Source organism: Notechis scutatus, chromosome Z (genome assembly GCF_049901735.1).
Source record: "Notechis scutatus isolate UNSWTSFEM ecotype Mainland chromosome Z, rNotScu1.2, whole genome shotgun sequence".
In the NCBI taxonomy this organism is placed as follows: Eukaryota; Metazoa; Chordata; class Lepidosauria; order Squamata; family Elapidae; genus Notechis; species Notechis scutatus.
The window spans coordinates 97,108,574-97,131,330 of NC_142025.1; the positions used below are offsets into that span (position 1 = coordinate 97,108,574).

The following is a 22,757-nucleotide window of genomic DNA, read 5'->3' on the forward strand; positions in this document are numbered from 1 at the left end:
GTGACAGCGATAGAACTTTAAGAGAAATCGGAAAACCTGCATTGGAGGTATGGATTTCTGAACATTTAAAGGAAAATCTTTTTGCTGTAAGTGGGAAGGGAGAGGGGGGAAAAATTGGAGCAGAATTTGAAAACAAGGAGGAGATTGCCTAGAATTCTAAAGAGCTATTGAATATTAATAAGACTTCTAAAAGATATATCTTAATTGGAACTTTTTGATCAAACAGCAACCCCAGAAAGAGAAATGGAAGAAAGAAAAAAGTATTAAAAGAAATAGCTTATTTGGATTGTTTGGTGACTTTAATACTCTTGGGAAATATTTTTGATTAAAAGCACTCGGGTGGTTGTTCTAGAAAAAAAAAATTCTCTTTACAATGGCATCGCTTGTGGATGAACTAAAAATTGAATATCAAAAATATAAAAAAGAAGAACAAGATGGGAAAGATACTTTGGGCACTCTTTTTCAATTTCTAGAAATGGCGGTATGTACTTATGAAAAATTGACTGCGCAGCAGGACGACTGGGACAAAGAAGAAGCCATCTTTGATGAACAAATGATTCTATTTGGGGAGGAGGAGAAAGAGGAAAAGAAAAAGGGGATTTTAAGGCTTGAAAAAACAACCAAAAAAGAGAAAAATGAGGTGAAAGGTGGATACAAGGTTAGAAAACAACAGAAAGGGGGAAAGCAGAAGAAGAAAAGGGAGGAGGAGAGACAAAGGGGTAAAAAGGGCAAGGAGAAGAATAAGCAAGAGAGAAAGGAAGGGATGAGAAGCCTTAATGGTGGGAAGCAAGATTTAAAGAAACAAAATTCATTTAGAGACAATGGGTAAATTTAATTGAAAAAGGGATTCTGTAAGGTACATAAGATTGTGTTCTTATATGTGTATTTAGAATAAAATGCTTAAGATATAAATGAGTATTAATATGTATGATTAGTTTTTTAATGGTATTGATAGTGGTCTTATATACCTATAAATATGTTTTTTGTTGTTGTTGTTTTTTTCCTTATAAAATACATTGTGTAATTTTAGAATGTACTAAACAGAATCCCAATATAAGTTAAGTGTTATATTACCGTATTTGCCGGCGTATAAGATGACTTTTTTGCCCTGAAAAAAGATGCCTCCAATTGGGGGTCGTCTTATATGCCGGGTCGTCTTATACGCCGGCAAATAGTAATTGGGAAGCACTGCGGCTGCCCGCGGCTGAGGCACTTTTGCGCACCGTGGAAACGAATCCCGTGAAGCCGAAAAGAGCAGCCAGCCTTCTCCCAGCTCCCAAGGAAACGAGGCTCGCACCGCCCGAGCTCCGCTGAGGTATCCGGCTGGGGCTGTCAGGAGTTGTTACCGCTGGCGCGGCTCGCGCGGCTCCAGTCCGCGTTGCCTCGGGAAGGGAAGGCAAAGCCGCGGCTCTTCCTTTTTGCCTTTCCCTTCCCGAGGCAACGTGGGACTGGAGCTGCGTGGAGCCGCGCCAGCGGTAACAACTCCTGACAGCCCCAGCCGGATACCTCAGCGGAGCCCGGGCGGTGCGAGCCTCGTTTCCTTGGGAGCTGGGAGAAGGCTGGCTGCTCCTTTCGGCTTCACGGGATTCGCTTCCACGGTAGACAAAAGTGCCTCAAAAAAAAAAAAAAGTGCAAAAGTGGAAGGCGTGCGGAAGAGGGGGCGAGTATATAACAAACTATATTTTGAGTGGAAATGTTGGGGGTCGTCTTATACGCCGGGTCGTCTTATACGCCGGCATATACGGTAAGTATTATTAAGTTAGGGGAAAGAGTTAAAGGCGTCATACTCCAATCAGTGTACAGGAGAAGTTTGTTTAAAGAGAAAAGATGAATGGATAGCTGGAAATAGAACAGACAAAGAATGATAAGTATTATGATTTGAACTGAGATGAGATAAATAAAATAAAACTAAGAAAGATAAAAGAGGGAAGAAGCTATATAGAAAATTGAAAATGGTAATAAGATATGGAATGGTATATAAAATGAATATGATTTTTGAATTTGTGTCTGTACAAAGAGTTTTAACCCGGTATCAAGCAACTTTTAGAAAAGATGTTTTATGTTTTTATGTTCTATGTTTTGTTTGTTTGTGTAAAAAATCAATAAAATTGTTTTTTTAAAAAAAGAATGATTGTAAGTCAAGGACCACCTACAAAATTCTTGATGTATTGCTGCAAAATTGTTATTTTTCTCTTTTTTAAAACTGAGGATAACCAATCCTATTCATGCTTCTGTGTCAACACTACATGTTTTCTGGAACTGCATAATTTATTTATCATTAATTTGGCTATCTAAAAATATAGCAGCTAATTTTAAATCATTGGAACATTTATTTGTAGATTTTATGGCAAGATCATTTTAAATGTGACCATCCATTAGATAGTTACTAAAGTATTTAGTGGCTTCCCTGATTTGTATTGTTGACCAGAACAGGTATGCAATTATAGTTAAAAACAAGTTTTAGAATCATTACTAGGTATTTAGAATCATTACTAGGTAAGATCCATATCAGCATTTGAAGCTATAATGTAAGTCAATTATCCACGTACTGATTCCACATCTTACTTTATCTCAAAGCTTCTGTAAATAAAATATTTTCAATCCATTATAGAATTATGGCCTCTCTGCTATCGTGTTATTTTCAAAAGCTAATTTGATTTGTCAGACAGCCCAAGATATTCAAGCAATAATGGCTAGAATCCAGCCAAAGATTAGCACTTTTAAGGCATATGTTGGCTTACATTTTCTCATTTAAACTGAATAGTTCTCATTGTCTTGTACCTTCATTCTTTTTCCCACATTTGAGCCACAACTAACTTAAAATGATTCCTTAATTAATAGTTATTTGATTTATTATGTTCGTTATTTCTTGTAAATAACATCCCATTTTCAGCTTCTATGTTGCAAACTTCTATCTCATATGCAAACTTTGGCCAATTTTGCTTTAATGTTTTCCGTTAAGCTAAGCATAAAATTACATATAATTCAAACCAGCCTTAAAATAGAATAGCTAACCACGCCAAACAGATGTCATATCCAGAAAACTCAACATCATCCTGTAAAGGAAAAAAAACTGTTCCCCCAAACTTATTTCAGTTCCACTCCCACCACTCATATTAGCAGAAAAACAATGCGCATGTACATTGTGCACAATTAAAGCCAAGGAAGAGGAAGAAAGGAAGGAAAATATAAAAACTACCCACCCATCACAGTTAGTGCTTTTTGAGAGAAGAGTTCAGAGTACAGTGGTTTTCTTAGTACAATGCTGCATAAGAATGACAAGGAAACAAATCTCTTTTCTGTTAGAAAATGACTCTGTTCCAGCTGTTGCAAAAATGTTTCTATGAAGAGTTGAATTAGGCATCACTGTAATTATAAAAGGAAACTATGATCTACCTCCTGTTCCTCAACATTTAAGCCAAGAGGGCAATGGCCAGGTGGGCTAAAACTCCCTGGGATTAATTGCCGATTCTGTTTTTGTAGCAACAATACTGTGCAAATCACCTAGTGTATTTTTGATCGAAAAAGCCAGTTCCTGACTGAATAAGCATTTAAACATCCTCTTAACTGTTTAATTAATTAGGTTAAGGGATGGTTGGTTCAATTTACTTATAATACAGAGCTGAATTTCTCAAGCTGATACATAAGAAAAGTAATCAGTTATATTTAAATAAACCAATCCCAAGAGGAGGGAGCATTCCCTTTCCTAAATTACATTTTTTCCACAAAGGGAAATAGGATGGCAGTTTCCAGACACAATTATGTTTTCTGCCTCCTGCTCATTTGTTCCAAACCTCATCCATATGAACACAGTTACAATTGGAAACTATATGTGGATCTTTGGTTATTCGGGTTTTCTCCCGCGTAAGATTGTGCTTCTCAGAGCTGAAGACAGAAGCGTGAAGATGATGAATGAGACTTCATCGAAACGTTGCCTAGATACTTCCAATCTTACGCGGGAGAAAACCCGATAACCAAAGATCCACATACAAATACCAGCGAGAACCTCAGAAAACAAACAAATATATATATATATATATATATATATATATATGTTTTCTTAAGTTTTCGCTGGTACTTATGTATGGTGTTGGCTTGGTTGGATTTTCCCACGTCATTGCTACAACTTTAAAAGAACTACAATGACGTGGGAAAATACTCAAGCCGAACACCATATATATATATATATATATATTTGTTTTCTATATTTGTTTACGCGGGAGAGAACCCGAATAACCAAAGATCCACATATATATATATATATATATATATATATATATATATATATATATATATATATATATATATATATATCAATCATCATCATCATCATCATCATCATCAGGCTTCTGTATAGTGTTCATCTGTTTATATACAGAAGCCTGATGATGGCAAATGAGATTCTGCCGAAACGTTGCTACAACTTTAAAAGCACAACTACAATGACGTGGGAAAATACCCGAACAAAGCTGAATGCCATACATGTAAGTACCCGCGAAAACTTAAGAAAACATACATACATACATACATACATACATATATTGTATTATTCTGAATAATGTTTTTCTTGTAGTTAAGTATAAATTAAATCTCTGAAGTTTCTGCCAGAGAACTAATTTGAAGCGAAAAAGACTTTGATTTCAAACCTTTATGCCATCCTATTTCCTTGATTATCTCAAAAGGCTGTAGCACCATCCTTTATTCCTAACTCAATGTCTTTTCTCCTCTGAAAATTAGATCTTGTCAATTCACATCACAACATAAGATTCTTAAAAACAAACCCTTCAGCAACATATATTTAAATATGAAGCCATAAATATATAGCAATGCAGAAATGAAGATGCTAAATATAGCCATGTTTATAGTATCTGGCTGGTTCCAGCGAGGCAGAAATTGAGTTTTGGGATGATGGGATAGGCTAAGCAACCATTCTCTGCTTTGCCAGAGGATGCATAGAACTATTTCCACTTCAATTGTATGCACTTGTTTAACAGCAAATTTGATTGGAAAAGAGGTTTTGCAAAAGGTAATTTTCCCTTCTACCCATACTCTGCAATTTATCATGTTTGCTTATATCACCTCTGGAAGCACACTCTTTTCTGAAATCCAATTTCTTCAGGCATGGGTACAAGATTGGCACAGAATGATTGAGGAGGTGTGAGGACGAAGAGCCACTCATACTCCCGTTCCAAACCTTATTCCTATTTACCATCTTCTCTTCCTTCTTGATTCTTGTGGAAATCCTTACCACTATAAAACTTAGTTCATTAACTTTTCTTTTTAGTCCATTACCAAAAATTATTATCAATGGAGTGTACTAAGTGTCTGTAAATATGTAAGTTTTTCCATAACTAAATCGAAGTATGTATAATTGAAATCATTGCATAATCTCCTCTTGCTTCCCACCCATGTCTCTAATTTATCTGGAATTTCCTTACAACTAAAGATTTTAAACTTGTAGAGATAGAGACCAGTCATACCTGTTCTTTCTAAATATACACCAATAGCACTATATTAATTAGCATATGCAGACACTGTAGTGGCATTCTTAGAAGTAATGGACATAGACAACCTGTCTGTTCTCATAATTACTTGAGTTTTAAGACCATTTAAGGAATAGTCTAACATTTTCCCCAAAATGCAAAATATGACAGTACTCCAAGGAAAACTCCTCTATCAATTCTATCATAAATCCCTTTTTCAAAACACAAAATGCTTGAAAAGAAGAGAGGCAGGAAAAGCTCATAGCACTTCCAACTATAAAGATGTAGGATAAGACTTGTATGCAGCACTCACTGACAAATCTGATAAACAAAAAAAATATGCCTTTTAGCTCCAAGGTCAATCTCAAAAGTTATTCTGACCACACTGGATGCTTATGTTGACTTTACAAAGGAAGTCTCTATTATTGCTAAAACTTCTTTTACATTCAGACCTTTTTCATCAAAGCACGTTTTCAGAAAGGAAGGGAAGCAAAGTAAGTGGTTCTACAAAAAAGCTACCAAACCAGAGAAAACTGATAAAACTATTTCAAACCAGAGAAAACTGATAGAAATCTGGAAGTTAGCTGAAGGTTAAGCAGTCTCTTGCCTTCATGTCTACAAGCCTCCTACTTGTGATTTCTGTCACCATCACTACTTATTTGATTAAACAGAAAGAGATCCATCTAATTCTGCAGTTTGTCTCTAACAGCATTCACCCCTGTTTGAATCACAGAAAGGGAAACCCAGAAACAGAAATCCCATGCTATTTACCAATAATATCTGACTATACCAGAAGAAATGAAAGTGAGAATAGGCCTCTGTAAAGGGAAGGGAAGTGATGGAGCAATGCAGTTCCATTCGTAATATATTTCCCCCATCATTGCAGCTGATCCAAATCTATGGTACTAGTTTTAGAATGGTGTGGCATGATGGCGGGATGGATGAATAGGCAAGCTGATTTATTATCTGATTCAGATAATAAAATCTTCAACAAAGTATCTTTAATTTATGAAACTGAAGACTCAGATACTGTAATATACTTAAGGAATAATAATACTGTGATAGCGCAAGGCTTCGGTTAGGCTAAAGTTCATTTTATGGCAGATTTCCAAATGTGAATAGGTAATTTTCTAAAAACTGACCAATGAATCTCTGATGCTCTCTTCTATATTCAAAAACTTAGTGGAAGAAAATGGCACTTCACAATAGTATCTAGATCTGTCTATTCCTATATTTAAAAGATCAACAATTTTAAAATGTTCACTAGAGGCCTTCTTTTGGCCGTATAGTGGCCTTTTGACAACCATTACTTCTATATATAGGTTGTTATTGAAATATCTGTGTGTCAATTTCCATCAAAAATCTAAAAATTTTGTTTAATGAGCAATACATTCTTATACAAGTTGTTTAGATCCTCACACCTGGCTATCTAATGAGAGATGTCTCTTCTGCACTTTGTTTATTAAGATACCCAAATAAGGAGAACCAACTAGTTTTGTTTAACAAACTGCAATTAAAATTAATGGTTTCTTATTTGCTTCTTATCTAAGTTTGGATTCTACAGTATAATAAAGAAATCACAATAGTTTTCATACCTGATTCAGCTTGAAATCTTCAGCATTCTGTTTATGTGAAATGCATAATGTATTTATGATAATATTTCCATTCAGAATGGCAACCGAACAATTAATGTCACCACTATGATGTTGTTACTAGTATTGTTAATCTCAAGTTTGCTCTTTTTTTTTTTTACTAGATCTATTTGTTTCATGGAATTTTATGTGCTGGTTAAGATGATAAATACAATCAAGAGTCAGAAAGGGTGGAGCACAAACAGCAGAGAGAAAATCCCTAGGTTTAATTCTCTTTCGTTCATACACCTATCTCTCAGTCTTTTCCCACTCGCTTCTGGCAGCTGGTGTCTTTCGTACTTTTCATTGCAAGCATAAGGTAACCTATCTTCCCATGAGGCACAAAGAAGCAATGAAGTCATCTTCTGGCAGTTGGTAAAAATCACTGGTATGAGACGCATGATTTCTTGCTCCCACCCTAATGAATCACTTCCATCGAAACCCAGCCCCTAGATCTGGAGCCTCACCCTGCTAGTGAATCTCCACCTTGCCCTAGAGATGGGAATCTTTCAAAAAGACTACTGAAGGCGGTCCTCCTGGTTTGGTTTCTTCACTTAACCTTTTATATAACCTGGCTCCAGAGTCAAAAACCATCATGCTTAGGGAAGAAACATGCTCAATGGTATAATGGAAGACTAAAAAAAAACCTTATAGGAAATAACTTTCCATTCATTCCTATATTATTCTCATCCTTCTCTTCTGTCATCTTCTTCATTGTTTCTATTTTTTTATTATAAACTCCATGGGGCAAGCATTGCAGGAAGAGAGCTAGCTAAGTAAATTGGCAGTGCTTCATTATTTAGAAATAAATGCAAAATATCAGAAAAAAGATGCTGGTTTGCAAATTGTTTACAGCTTTTGGCAGATATTTTCTACGTATTAATAATTAAGTTTATCTTTCACTATATTATTTGCCACTCCTCACAAAAAGTGTTCACTAATTCATTGATATTACTTCTCCATAATTTTTATTTGATTTCACTTGTCCACAAGGCCATGATCCTATAATCAAATCTGATTGACTATGTAGTATTTTATTGTCACATATACTGCAAAATCCCATGATTGATTGAAATGTCTCAAAGTTCTTATTATGACAAACCTAGGAAAGAAACAGCAACAATCAAAAAAGGAAAATAATTTTTAAAAAAGTTATGCCATCAGTGCAGATGGCAAGTTAATAATGACCAAATATTTAAAAAGATAAATATCTAATAGGAAAACATAAATATCTAATGAAGTCTTTTTCAAGTTGAACAATGTTGGGCCTGAAACAAATACAGAAATGTATTTGTGTCCTATAAAACATGTGTCCTATAAAACATATGAGAAATTTATTTATTAAGAAGACAGATATCCTACCTTTCAAGCAACTTATATGAAAGAAACATGACATATGACATTACATAATATGAAAGGAACATAATATATATGACATGACATAATATATGAGTGTGTGTGCACACACACACACACACAAAAAAAATCTTGTAATAATACAAAAAAAAATGAGTAGACTGTGTGGTTCATCAGCCTTGAGAAAATGAAAGATATCCGAATACCAGAAATACATACTTACCAAACTGTCAGTTTGACAAGCATATAAGCTTTGCAGGCATCTGTAAATAGAGGAAAGCTACAGAGCTGCTGCAAGATCACACAAACTGACTACAAATAACACCATGATAAAATAGCAACAATGGTGCATTGGAATAGCTGCAAGGAGTATTATTTGCCTGCAAACAAAAACTAGTGGAGCATCAAACAAAAAGCATAATAGAAAATGAAGAAGTTAAAATGCTCTAGGATTTAAAGAATTCAAACAGAGAAGAACCTGACACATAATGCCCCAGATTTAACAACTATTGATAAGAAAAACAAAAAAAGTCTGGATAATGGATGTGGCACTACCTAACGATATCAGAACAGAAAAGGAAAGAACTGGAGAAAATCACAAAATACAAAGACCTGCAAAAAGAAATAGAATGCTTGCATCCTAATCTCCAATTATCCTAGGATAACACAAGAAAGGTTAAAGCTGTTACAAGGAACTGAGCTCAGTAAACTCTGTGACAGCTTTCCCCAAAAAGCTGAAGGCAAAACTATTCTTGAGGGCCTTCGGAGTTGCCTTGTTGGTTATTCTTATTGTAATATTATTATAATTTTGGTTTTTTTTAAATCATCCTATTGGGATGATAGAACATTATTGTTTGGTTTGAGATGTTTATAATAGACATTTAATAATTCCTACAGATGTTTATGCTTATATATTTATTATGGATGTTTTATCATTTACATTTTTGTGTTGTACAGTGAATATTTTAAATCCTTTTAAAATTTAAAGCCACCATAACTCTGAATGGAATTGCCGACATATAAATACATACAGTACATACCAGTGGTCTCACTCATCATATGTTCTTATTTACCACAGCATTATCTTTACTCTTTATCTTTATTCTCATATCTACCTAGCCTTGTTTGTCCTCATCTCCAAATAAGATACAATCAGAATATTGTTACTCTGCTTTGTAACTTCACCCACAAGGACTCTTCTTCAAACTTTTTTCCTCACCCCAGAGTTTCAGCTATCTAGTTGGTTGTCTAGTTGGCGGTCTTTCTTTTCTCTTTTACAAGTGCTGCTGTTTTTTCTTTGAGGTTCTCAGCTGTTTCCAGCACTAGCCAAGCTTTCCCAGTACAATAAAAAATAACTTTTAGATCACTCAAGTTTCAGAACTCCTGTCACAGAGAAAGAACTTTGGGTAGAGATTTTATTCTTGGGTGGAGAAAAGGTCCAACAGAGAACAGAGCCAATTTTTGGCTGGCTCTATCTAAAGACAGGAGTGGGTGAGAGATGGGCAGTCTTTTGTCCAAACCATGGAACATAACAGTCACCCTTTTGTACAGATGGAGCTGACACTGCAGAAATGAGACAGACAGGAAGTGGTTTAACACATCCCAAACCCATCTCTTTTTCTGCCACTCTCCAATGCCTTTGAACTTATCTGGCAAAGGACCCATTTTCTTTTTCTGAAATGACAAAAGTAAAAAAAGAAGAAAAAGAGAGAGTAAATTTTTTAGTCTGTATCGGTTGGAAAGTGGAAAGCTGGCTCTACACACCAGATATTATATCTGAACAAAACATCCAGAAGTAGTTGTTTTCAGCCATTTAGAAACAGATTCAGAGAGTGTGGAATTGCATGGCAAGACGAACAGAGAAGAGGCTTATAACTTTCAAAAATGGAACTACTTCTGCACCCAATCTGGTAATTCAAAGGACACCAAATAACAATAATAAAGATCTTGTAGTTCTGACCAAAAGCTAGAGGTCTTTTTGAAAATTAAGTAACAACTGACACATATATCTGAAATTACAATGTGTTTTTATAAGTAATGTGCACGAGAGATTCAGACCTGACGTGTTTTCTTATACTTTATAATATTTGTATTTATAATAATAAAAATAAATATTATGCATTCATCAAAAAAAAATTAAATGCTTGAGGGTGTCTAAAGATTTATATTACATACAGGTAGTTCTCGACTTACATCTGTCCCTTGGAGACCTTTTGAAGTTGTACAACAGACCCCATTTGGATTTGAAGTTCTGATGTGTGGGGCCTCTCCCATGGCCACATGAATGCATATTGGGAGCTTGGCAACTGGACCAGAGTTAGAACCATTTGAAAAGCAAACAATAGATTTGCTTAACAGCTGTGGCTTTCTCTTAACTATAACAGCTTTCTCTTTAAAACTGCTGCAAAAAAGATCATAAAATCAAGTGTGGTCATGTGGTGACCTGCTTTACGATGTTTACAACCTATGATCAAAATTGCAGGCTCAATTGCAGTTGTAAATTGGGAAGTGCCTGTGAGAAATTCCAGAAAAATTGACTGCTAATAAAAAGTCATCTTTGTTATCTCATTGCCAAAAGAGGTTCTCTAAATTGCACATTATTTGTATCAAAAGTTAAAAATTAATTTCCACTGTGTAAAGCAGAGGTCTCCAAACTTGGCAACTTTAAGATTTGTGGACTTCAACTCCCAGAATACTGGCTGAGGAATTCTAGGAATTGAAGTCCACAAGTCTTAAAGTTGCCAAGTTTGGAGAACTCTGGTTTTCTCTCTCCAGTCATTTCTGACTCTAAAGCACAATGCTCTTCTCTGTTTCTTAACCAAGGGATCCAGTATTGTCTGAAGATATTTCAGTAGTCATGTGGCCAACATGACTATATGCCAAAGGACATGACCTTCCCCATGAGGTGATATTTATTTATCCACTTGCATTTGCATGCTTTCAATCTGCTAGATGAGTAGGAACTAGGACAAATAAATGGGAGCTAACTCCATTGTGCAGAGTTCAGGTCTTGAACCCCAGGCTCTCTGGCTTGGCAAGCTCAGCATCTTCTGCTGACAAGCTCAGCATTTTTAACTGCTTATCCACTGCATCTCCCTTCTTACTGTATACAGTAGAGCAATAAGGAGACAACAAGCAATAAAATAATACAGCGCAATTCAGGTAATAGGCATATATTTGGTTGAGTCATAGACTCTGTAAGAGAATGTAAGAATGACCATAGGGAAAGAGACAAGAAGATACTGCCCAGGAAACATTTAGACAAGACTGGTAGAAGCCTGCAGTCGCTTAATGGTTAGAGAAAGAAACGTAGGAAAAAAGCAAGCTAATGGCTCAAATAACTGAAAGAGAAAGCATGAAGTTCGTATTTTTAGATTTGCAAAATTCTATTAATGTAACCTTAAACTAAGTAGAATTAGTTTATCTTATTATATTTCCTGTCTGATTTATCTGGGAGAGCTAAGAATCCTCCACTGATTACTGACATGGAAAATAACTCTTTCATTTACACGCATAATGACTTAGCAAACTGAAATGGAAAATCTCTCGGTTGCAACCACTGAACAAGGAGATGGAGATGATTCTTCCCATCTTCTCATCTTCAGTAGAGATGAGTTAGGGAGAACTCTACCCAGACAAAAAACCATACAGTGGCTAGAAAACTTACATTGAGGGCTAATTATCTATTGTCTTAGTTTCTATTTGGCAATGCATCCTGAATTTGCTGCAACCAACCACATGAAAAATGAACATTTTTTCCCCTCGTTTTGATGAAAAACAGTGATAGTGCTACTTAACATGTCTTCCTGGACTACATGGGGTAGGGGAATGGAGAAGGCTGCATCATTCTCCTTACTTGGATCTGAGAAAAAATTCACAAGGAACTGCACTACTTCATACCAACTAGAATTCATTGTGAAGAGGAAAAACACTGTTGGATGAAGGATAATAAGAATCCTGCACGGGAAAGCTAAAGCTTACCCTCATCTTGCACCACATTTTGTTAACAAAGTTGTTCAAAATTCCAAAGGTCTTGAATTTTCATAGATGGCATCATACTGTCATCTTAATCAGAGCTTTTTTTGATCTATGACAGAGTGACAGCATACTATCAGCAAGTCCCTATGCCGACCAGAACCACAAATGATCAATGCCTCACTTTGGAAAGGATTATTGTGAACAGCCTTGAAAGAGCTGTGTTGCACTGTCTCTTTAAGAGGCCCTCTAACTATTGGCCATATTTAACTATCGCCTTTGCTTTTGGAGTTGCTAAGAGGATAGTAAGTTAAACAGTGCTCTAAATCAATGTTTCTTCTTCTTTTCTCTCTCTCTGGATCCTTTCCCACTTTAAAAAATTAAGGACTCTAAAAGAGCTTTTCCTTATGGGTTATATTTATCAATATTTACATATTAAAAATTAAAATTGTTGCATTCACATGCATTGAGGCATGCTATTGTTTCTCCTTATTGTTTGATGGGATTCTAATATTGCATTATTTTTTTAACATAGAATGGCAAATCATTTTAATTTCACAGTCTCCTCAGAGTGTCTTGGATCTCCGGGATCATTGGATCACACTTTAAGAAACATGCTCCAATTAAAGAAAATAATCTAGAAATGTCTAAAATAAGAGAATTATCTAGACTTGTTTCACTCTGAATACAAGTCAGGGATGAAAATGGTATTGGTTTTGCTAGTAGATAACCATTGTTAGGCACTGAACAGATGAAGTGTGCTCCTTCTGTTCTGATGATGTTTTTATTATTGGTTTACTGTGTTGTTTTATGTGGATGTATTGCTGTTTACTGATACTGGTCTATGAAGTAATAAAGATCTGACAAAATGTGCTGTTTTCTGATGACATAACAAATGAGTGACCAATTAAATACCATAATTAATCTTTAATGTCCTTCAGTACCATTGATTCTGGTATCTGAAAATGACCTTCACAGTTCCTTTACCAAGTGATGAAGAAAAAAGACATGGCTTAAGTCCAAAACAAGCAGAAACTGTATGTAAGTGTGTCAGACAGACATCAAATTCTTGTTGATTTAAAAAAGGGGAGGAGACACAGCACAATCACACTTGCAAGCTTGTTATTATAGCCAATCTCAATAAAAGTCTTAGCCTTCTGGGGTGGTTTGTGGTTTGGTCTAACTCAGGGGTGTCAAACTCACGTTGTCATTGTGGTGTCATGTGACATATCGGAACTTTTTTCCCCTTTGCTAAACCGGGCGTGGGCATGGCCAGCATGCGTGATGCATCCGGCCCACAGGCCAGGAGTTTGACAGCCCTGATCTAACTGCAGAACGTTGTTACCTTTCTACCGAAGTCCTTTCGAACTGCTAGTTGGCAGAAGCTGGGCCAAGAACAAGATCTCACCAAGTCCCCTGATACTTAGGTCTCAAACCCAGGACATCCAGTTGACAGCATCTTAACCACTGAGCCATCATGCTGCTCAATAAATAGTATCACTTCTGAGGACTTGCGGTTTGAAGGGCTTCAGCGACAGACAGGAATCTGCGATCGTGCGCGGTTCCTGCCTGGGCTCGCCACTGGAGCGCCCCGAGCCGGCTGGTTTCGGGGCTAAGCCACCCCGTAGAGGTGGTGAAGAAGGGGGAGACTGCCAGCAGGGTCGAGGAGAGCCACATCTCTCCTCCTCAGCTGGTCAAACTCCCTTTCCCGAAGGCGGTAAGAGCAGTGGTCAGAAATGGCCACCTCAAAGAAGTACTCAAACGGAAAAGAACGTGCAGGAGGAAGATAAGAAGTGAAAGTTTTGGCTGACCGGGCTAAGTTGAAAAAGCAATAACTAAGGTACCCTGGAATTTAAATTTTACAAGAAATAGCATCGCTCCCAAAGAAGAGTCGGAAGCAGCGAAAGAAAGTGAAAAGGGAAAGGTTGGGCTTTTTTTTCCTTCTCTCTCCTTCCTTATATTGACAATTAAGAATAAGAAATTGGAAAAATCCGCTTTGGCATCAACAGGCAATTAAGCTGAAAATATAACTAAATGCCAAAGGGACAATAAAGATTTCTGGACATTAAAAACTTTTTCTTCTATAAGCAGGAAGGGAGAGAAAAAGAATAAGGGCAGGATCTGGAAGAGGGAGGAGACTGCCTGGACTTTAAAAGAATCTAAAGTAAAATTTCAATAAGACTTCTAAAAGATACATTTTAACTGAAACTTTGCAACTAAATAGTAACCCCAGGAAGAGAAAGTGGAAAAAAAAGAAAGAGCAAAAAAAAAAAAAAAATTGTGTGTATTTGGATTACTTGGTGACTTTTGGATTTTTGGCTATTATATTTGAATGACTAAAATTAATCGGGTGGTTGTTTAAAATGTTTTACAATGGCATCACTTTTCGATGAATTGAAAATGGAACTTAAAAAGTACAAAGAAGAGGCACAAGAAGGAAAGGGTTCCTTTGGCTTCGTTTTTCAATTCTTAGAAATGGAGATTTGGAACTATGAGAAACAACAAGAAAAGACTGCAAAACAAGAAGACTGGGACAAAGAAGAAGCCATCTTTAATGAACAAGTAACTCTATGTGGGGAAGAAAAAGGAAAGGGGGGAAAGAGGATGGAGAATTTAAGATTTAAAAAAACAACCAAAGAAAGGAAAAATAATTCGAAAAATAAGTATAATACTGGAAAACAACAGAAAAGGGGAATACAGAGGAGGGAAGTAGAGGTAGATAAACAAAAGGGTAAAAGGGGGAGGGAGAAGAAGAGAGGGAAGAAGGAAAGGAAAAGAAGTCACAAAGGTCCAGAGCAAGATATAAAGAAACAGGACCTATTTAGAGATAATGGGTAAAAATTTAACTGAAAGGGGGATTCTGTAAAGGTACATGAGATTGTGTTGTTATATTTGAAATAGAAATAATTTTAGAAAATTGGAAACAACATATGATTAGAATGAGGGATAGAATGGTTAGTGTAACTTAGTGAAATGTTTGTGAATAAAGTAAATGAAATAAAATAAATGAGAAAATCGAATTAGGAAGGAATGGGAACACTTTAATTAGTCAATGTTTTATAAAATATAAGTGAAGAGGGGGGGAATTGATTATGGAAAGCTAATAATTGTTCCCATAGAGGTATGATATTTAATTGAAAAGTAACGTGAAAAATTTTAAGATTTTAATGAATTTTAATATTAATGATAGAATTGAATTGGAATGTTGTTTTAATTATATACATTTATAATTTTTTCTTTTTTATAAGAATATTGTGTGTAGTTTAAGAATGTACCAAACAGAATCCAAATGGAAGTTATGTATTATATTGAGTGTTATAACTTTAGGGGAAAGATATAAAGGCGTCATACTCCAATCAGTAACTACAGGAGAAATTTTGTTTAATGAGAAAAGATAATAGACAATTGAAACAGGACAGACAAAAAATATAAATATAATGATGTGAATTGAGATGAAATAAATGTAATAAAATTGAGGAAATTAAAAGAGGGGAGAAGCTATGTAGAAAATGTAAAACTGTAATAAGATATGGAATAGAATATAAAAATGAGCATGAACCTGAAATTGTGTCTGCACGAAGAAATGTAACCCGGGATTATGCTGCTTTCAAAAAAGATGTTTTAATTGTGTTTCTTTTCTTTTTGTGAAAACTCAAATAAAATTTACAAAAATAAATAAATAAATAGTATCACTTCTGTGGGAAAGTAACAGTGTTTCAGGACATCATGCTGGCCTCAGGATTACAGAAATGCGTTCAAACAGTGCTGACTCGGCTTTGAAGCAGAGATGAACACTTCCTTCTAAAGTCAGATATGGCTAGTGGAGTAAAATCCAGAGACTCATTTACCTTTTTACTATTTGGTGGTGGCTGACACATTATCCTGGACTGGGCACAGTTTTATAGCAATTCTTCTCCTTTCTCGGGAGACGTTTGTGAAAGAGAGAAGGCTAACTCAGAGGCCTTCTTTAATAATGGCCTTCTCTAATTAAGAGAAGGCTAACTATATGCTAAGAGCTATTTACTGGCTGCCTGTAAGTTTCCAGATGTTCCAGATGAAAGTCCTTTTTTTAATGTGTATATCTATATGGTTTAGTGCCAAGTTATTTCCAGGGAAAAATTCACCAATCAGAACTGATTCAACCTCTTCTTCTGTGTCTAGATCAAACTTTAGACTGCCAAAATGAAGCCAATTTCTTGGCTTTGTCATTGTCCAACATGTACCAACAATGAGTTAGTTTTGGATAATTGATCCAACTAATTGATATATTTCCAGAAAAATTGCTGCTGATCCCTTACTTCCATGAGATTTGGAGGTAGAGGCAGAAGGTGGTACACTTAGAAATTAGATTAGTCATGGGGCTATATTACTAGTTGAATGAATTAGTTACTCCAGTTATTTTAATTATTTTTGCAAGTTATTATTGTGTATTTATTTTATTTCTATGTCTCTGAGTCAGTTCTAACTTCTAGAAACTGCCTGAAGTTCCTACAGTTTTTCTGGCAAGATTGTTTTTAGAAATGGTTTGCTATTGCCTGTTTCCTAAGGCTGAGAGACAGTGACCGGTCCAAGGTCACCCAGCTGGCTTTGGCCCGAAGGTACCCAATCCAAATGTTTGGTTTTTATACCATTGCCACACCCTATAAGTAATGAAATAAATCAATAAGCCAATTAGCTATGTTTAGGATAAATGCATTATTATTTCATTTTTAAAAATTTATATACATGCATGTACGTCCAACTTCCTAAACCCACTTTAGGGGAGATAAATGCAATTTGGAAGAGGGAATAACATGTATGCTAAGCTTCAGCTATGTGTATCATTATTGCTTGGGGCCGAGTGATAGGATATTCCAAAAAGCCAATGCTATAAAGATACGATTTATTCAATAATTTCTCAAGTCAATTCAGAATATAACTAAAGGCTACTATGCTATCTTTGCTCATTCTGGTGCATGCCATTTGTCTAGGCAGGTGAAGAGATGCAGAGATCCAGAATGATCAATAGAATAGACCTGAATGGCCAACAAAGCAGAATTCGATCAGTGCACATGACCTCATCCAAATGTTAATATTTGGTTAGCTGAAAATGTAGCTAATTCAGGACAATTTCAGTCAGAACTTATCATAAATGATAACTCAACATAAAAACAATAGTTTGATGATTTTGTTGCAGGGGGATATAGAAAGTCAGGTACAAAGAATTCACAAATCTATACCTACCTTCCCTGGCTTGGTGCCCTCAATTATGTTGAAGTACACCTTCAGAATTCCAAGTTATTTTGACTAATAGGCACACTATATTCAGTGAACTTATAATCAATATATCTGGACGGTAATGAATGGATGAGGCTACTACTGGATATTAACAGAATATAATTCTAATTTTTTAAAAAAGAAACTTATTTATGCTTGAGAAGAACAGAAAAAAGGAGCAGATATATTTGATTCCTGGGATATCAACAAGCAATTAGATATATTCATCACCTAAAATAGCTTTGGAGAGAAATATAGAAGCCAATAAACTTTCCTGAAAAGAAGAGGAGGAAAAAATTTCTTGGCTGATGCACAAGAAATAGGAAAAAAGCAGTTAAAGTTGGGTTTGCTTTGGGAACTCCAGTGTTAATCTGTGAAATTGGCAACCATGGACACAAGGTATTCATCCAAGTGCTAATGAAATCTGAGAGGATCAAAGAGAATAAAACAAAACAAAAAAGACTGTAAGTAAGTCAAAATCAAGGAATAAAATCACCACATGTAATCCATGAATGAATGATAAAAAGTTCCTTATTTGAAGGGGAATCATGTAGTTGGTTAGTGAGCATGTCATGTAGTTGCAAATGTAGCTAATTCAGGACAATTTCAGCCAGAACTAAACGTAAATGATAACTTAACATAACATGCGGAAAAGACTGTGGGTCAGTTCTGAGCTAGATAAGCTGATGATATAATTCTTATTTCCTTCATACATAAAGGGAGGGGGGGAGAGATCAACTCTGTAATCAATTAATTATTTCTAGTATAAAATATAGTTTTATTTATGTAGACAAAAGGTGGGCAACAGTAGCAGTGTCTCTGATATCACATTAGTGACACATCTTGAGTTGGTGTTTTTTCCCCATAGAATTTACATATAACCTACCTTTCTTCTATGATGCACCTCACAAGCAGCTTCCAATTCTCCAAGCACTGAACATACAAGACCTGCTTTGGGTAAGCAAGATGGTATACCGTGCGCCCCCAGGAATATCTTCTGATATAGTGTATGAGAAATACACAGCTCCCAAATAACTGCATGTATTTTACAAATTCAAAAGCACATTACCTTCACGTTGGTGTGTACAGCTGATTCTGGGGGATAGACAATGAAATGTCGGAGAGTAAAGCCATAACCGCCCTGAAGGTTCTTGTGCAGCACCACTGTCTTTGGCCCCACCCAGGGAAAAGACTCCACAGGGGGCGCATTGGCATTTGTGGCTGTACCATCTCTCTGGACCAGTTTTGGCTGTTATTAAAAACAAAAAGAGAAGAATGAGCACAATCAAAGTTCCAAGAGATATCAGGAGAAAGATAAAATCACCCCCTCACCCATGTAAATACTTGCACAAAGTTTTTTGGTGACTAAAACAGACTACACTTGGCTAGAAGATGGGATGGGAGAGAAACAGCAGTAAAGTCAAATAATTTCCAGCTTCATTCTTACACTCCAGAACCACTGTGGATATATTTTGTCAATTAGGTGTTGAAACATGGCCAGACATGTGTAAGAATGACTTCCTTGTCCTCTGTTTTAATCTCTTCTCCCTCAGTTTCTAACTGCATTGCCACAGACTAGCCTTTTGATACTGAACAACAACTAGTCAGTTTTATTTTACATCGCCAAGAGGAAAAATCAGTATGAATTAAGGATAAGGGAGGGGGGAGTTGCTGCTTGGATTCTGATTTTTTTTATTCTTGTATTTGTCCCCTGCACTGTTAAATCTGGCAATCTAAGTATTCCCAGGATAACCGTCATGGGGTCAGTAGTTCAGTAGTGAGGTAAAAATGATTGTTAGAGTTACAAAATGAAGGTGTGGACAAGTACCCTAATACACCTAATAAATTTTTCCCAGTGTCAATTCCCACTCCAGTCCTAAGTATAACAAGACCCCTTCACAATTTGTTCAAGTCAGATATAACCTATCCTTGTAACTTTTTTTTTTTTTTTTTGGTCCCTAAAACAATAAGCAGTAGCAAGATAGAATCATGGCCTAATCTACCCTTTATCAAATTGAGGAAGATTCAATTTTTATATGACTTTTATTGGTTTCTAAGATTTAAGATAACAAAGGACAGAAGTCCCTCCCAAAAAACAACTGGACTTTTAGAAAAAATAAGGACCTAGAGACAAAGGCTGTTGAACACTTGTTGAACACAAGTTGAACTTGTTGAACACAAGTTGAACTTGAACAGAAATTGAACTTGTTAAACAGAAGTTGATACTAGTTCATGCTTGGAGAAAAAATATGCATGACAATATCCTCAAATCCCAAACAATAAATTCCAAAGAAGTTGGATTTCAACTATCCCGCCCCCACCACAAAAAACCCAACTAGTGAACTTCTAATTTTTGAGAGACCATGTAATAAAGAGGGGTTGTTTTATATATATTTATACATTGGTTTCTTTCCTAAATTCAACAGAGAAGCATTTGCATCTGTAATTTCACTTTTATCTTGCACTGAGTTCTCAGTTCAAACTTCTAAAAGACGGAAGGAAACAGTATGGAAACAATACAATAGTGCTTGAAAATTGCTTGGCAGCCTTTAAAAGCTTCTTTCTCTATTTTCCAAAGACAAGATCCAGAGTGATGAATTAAAGAGTGAAATGGAAGGAATGAGCTGAAAGATATGACACCTTGGGGCTAAAGAAAAGAACTGGTCTCAGCATGGAGGCAGGGAAGTGATCCAAGTGGAAATTCTTTTTCCACATCACTGCAACCTGAGTCCTAAAACAAAGAAAGGAAAGGAAAGGAAAAATCTGCCAGTTTTAAATGCAGGCAGATTTTAACACAAACAAGGAAAAAATTGCTATGCCGTTTGCAAACTATAGCTCTCTGAATAAAGCACACTTTTATTGGCAAAGTCCCTACCACTACTACTCAGTGTAAGATTTTAAGAGAGCAAGGGAGCTCCCCCCAAAACCACATTCCATCAGTAAACCAGAGGAATGCATCACTCAAGTCTGACATGTAATCTAAAGGCTCTCTGTCTCCTTTCTTCTCCCTAAAGCTGTGGGGTGCCTGTCGCTTGCAATATGACACTGTATACTTTAGGATGGAATTATGCTCTGGGAATTATACACCTCTTTGTCTCATCAGTTCAAACCACATGGCTAGCTATCAACTTTGAGTTTTGGAACTACAAGACAGCAAAGGAGTCCTCAAAATATTAAATATTCTTCATTAACAGACAATGCAGGTAAACATAATCAAAATGTATACAGGAGAATTGCATTTGTGATCAATATTTATTTAGTCAGATGTTTTACATACTGTTTTGAAACAAAATGTTCTCAGAACAGCTCATGTAAGATAAAGCTGCTTGTAAATGTGTTTCAAGAAAAGCTTCAGCCAGGGTGGATTGCAATGTTCAAAGGTTCCACATTAGGTCAATGATGTAGAATAGGTTGCCTTGAACATGAAGTCAATGTTACAGATTTCTGTATCTTGCTCCGCATCTTTGTTAAAGGTAGTCATCAACTTAAGACCAGATACTTAGCAATTGGTCAAAGTTCCACGGACCTCTTCAGGAGTACTTATAATCTGGTTCCAATTATGCCCTCTCCCCACAGTCAATGTTACTGCATGTCAGGTACCTTCAACCAGCCTGCATTTATGGCCATTTTCTGCATCTTGGGGTCAGATGACCGTGTTTTATGATGTTTTTCCCCCAAAGCAGCATTTCCTTCTAGTTTTGGACAAAACTGGCCCACATATCAGGTAGGGCTTTAAGTGAGCGATCTATGGATGTGAAAATGAAGAAGTTGCACCTGCCTACCTTCATCACTCTGGCACCCCATGACACAGACCTTCATATTTGCTCTAGATCCATGATGGCGAACCTATGGCACATGTGCCAGAAGTGGCACGCAGAGCCATCTCTGCCAGCACGCGAGCTGTCGCCCCAGCTCAGTTCCACTGCGCATGCGTGCGTGCCTCCTGCCAGCCGACTGTCAGATATCTGCCGTGCATGCATGGGAGTGGGGGGGGCGGAACCATGCATGCATGCGCAGGCAGTGGGGGAACGAGGGGAGGTCACACACACATGTGCAGGGGGTGGGGGATACGGGGGTTGGCACACATGCACAGGGGTGGGGGAGCGTGGGTGTGCATTGCATTTTGGGTGCAAGCACATGTGCATGTGCGCGCGCACACTTTTGGCACGCGACAACAAAAAGTTAGCCATCACTGCTCTAGATCAGGGGTTCCTAACCTGGGGTGCTCGCACCCCCTGGGGGTTCAAGATGATATTCCAAGGGGTGCGAGAAAAGTCCAGGTAAATAATAGGATATTTGCTATATGTTGGCATTTTTATTTATTATGCAATGGATTAACTTTGTTTTCATTTTAGAGTTAAGTATCGTTATTTAATGGCCGTCACATACATACCGTATATGCCGGCGTATAAGGCGACCGGCGTATAAGACGACCCCCAACATTTCCACTCAAAATATAGTTTGTTATATACTCGCCCCCTCTTCCGCACGCCTTCCACTTTTGCACTTTTTTTTTTTTTTGAGGCACTTTTGTCTACCGTGGAAGCGAATCCCGTGAAGCTGAAAGGAGCAGCCAGCCTTCTCCCAGCTCCCAAGGAAACGAGGCTCGCACCGCCCGGGCTCCGCTGAGGTATCCGGCTGGGGCTGTCAGGAGTTGTTACCGCTAGCGCGGCTCGCGCGGCTCCAGTCCCACGTTGCCTCGGGAAGGAAAGGCAAAAAGGAAGAGCGCGGCTTTTGCCTTCCCTTCCCGAGGCAACGCGGGACTGGAGCCCAGCGAGCCGCGCCAGCGGTAACAACTCCTGACAGCCCCAGCCGGATACCTCAGCGGAGCTCGGGCGGTGCGAGCCTCGTTTCCTTGGGAGCTGGGAGAAGGCTGGCTGCTCTTTTCGGCTTCACGGGATTCGTTTCCACGGTGCGCAAAAGTGCCTCAGCCGCGGGCAGCGCAGTGCTTCCCAATTACTATTTGCCGGCGTATAAGGCGACCCGGCATATAAGACGACCCCCAATTGGAGGCATCTTTTTCAGGGCAAAAAAGTCGTCTTATACGCCGGCAAAT

At 37.2% G+C, this 22,757-nt stretch overlaps 1 protein-coding gene across 8 annotated transcripts in view; it reads right to left on the reverse strand.

Moving 5' to 3' along the window:
* ARHGAP23 (Rho GTPase activating protein 23) overlaps positions 1-22,757 on the reverse strand; it is a 201,768-nt gene that overhangs the window by 88,750 nt on the left and 90,261 nt on the right. For all 8 annotated transcript variants that reach the window (XR_015745822.1, XM_087946485.1, XM_087946482.1 and 5 more), the window contains exon 2: positions 18,771-18,950. Coding sequence is in view for 7 of the 8 variants with exons in the window: in XM_087946485.1 (XP_087802611.1) it covers positions 18,771-18,950 (180 nt within the window). In the remaining variant the exon portion in view is untranslated. The remainder of the gene's footprint in view (positions 1-18,770; positions 18,951-22,757) is intronic.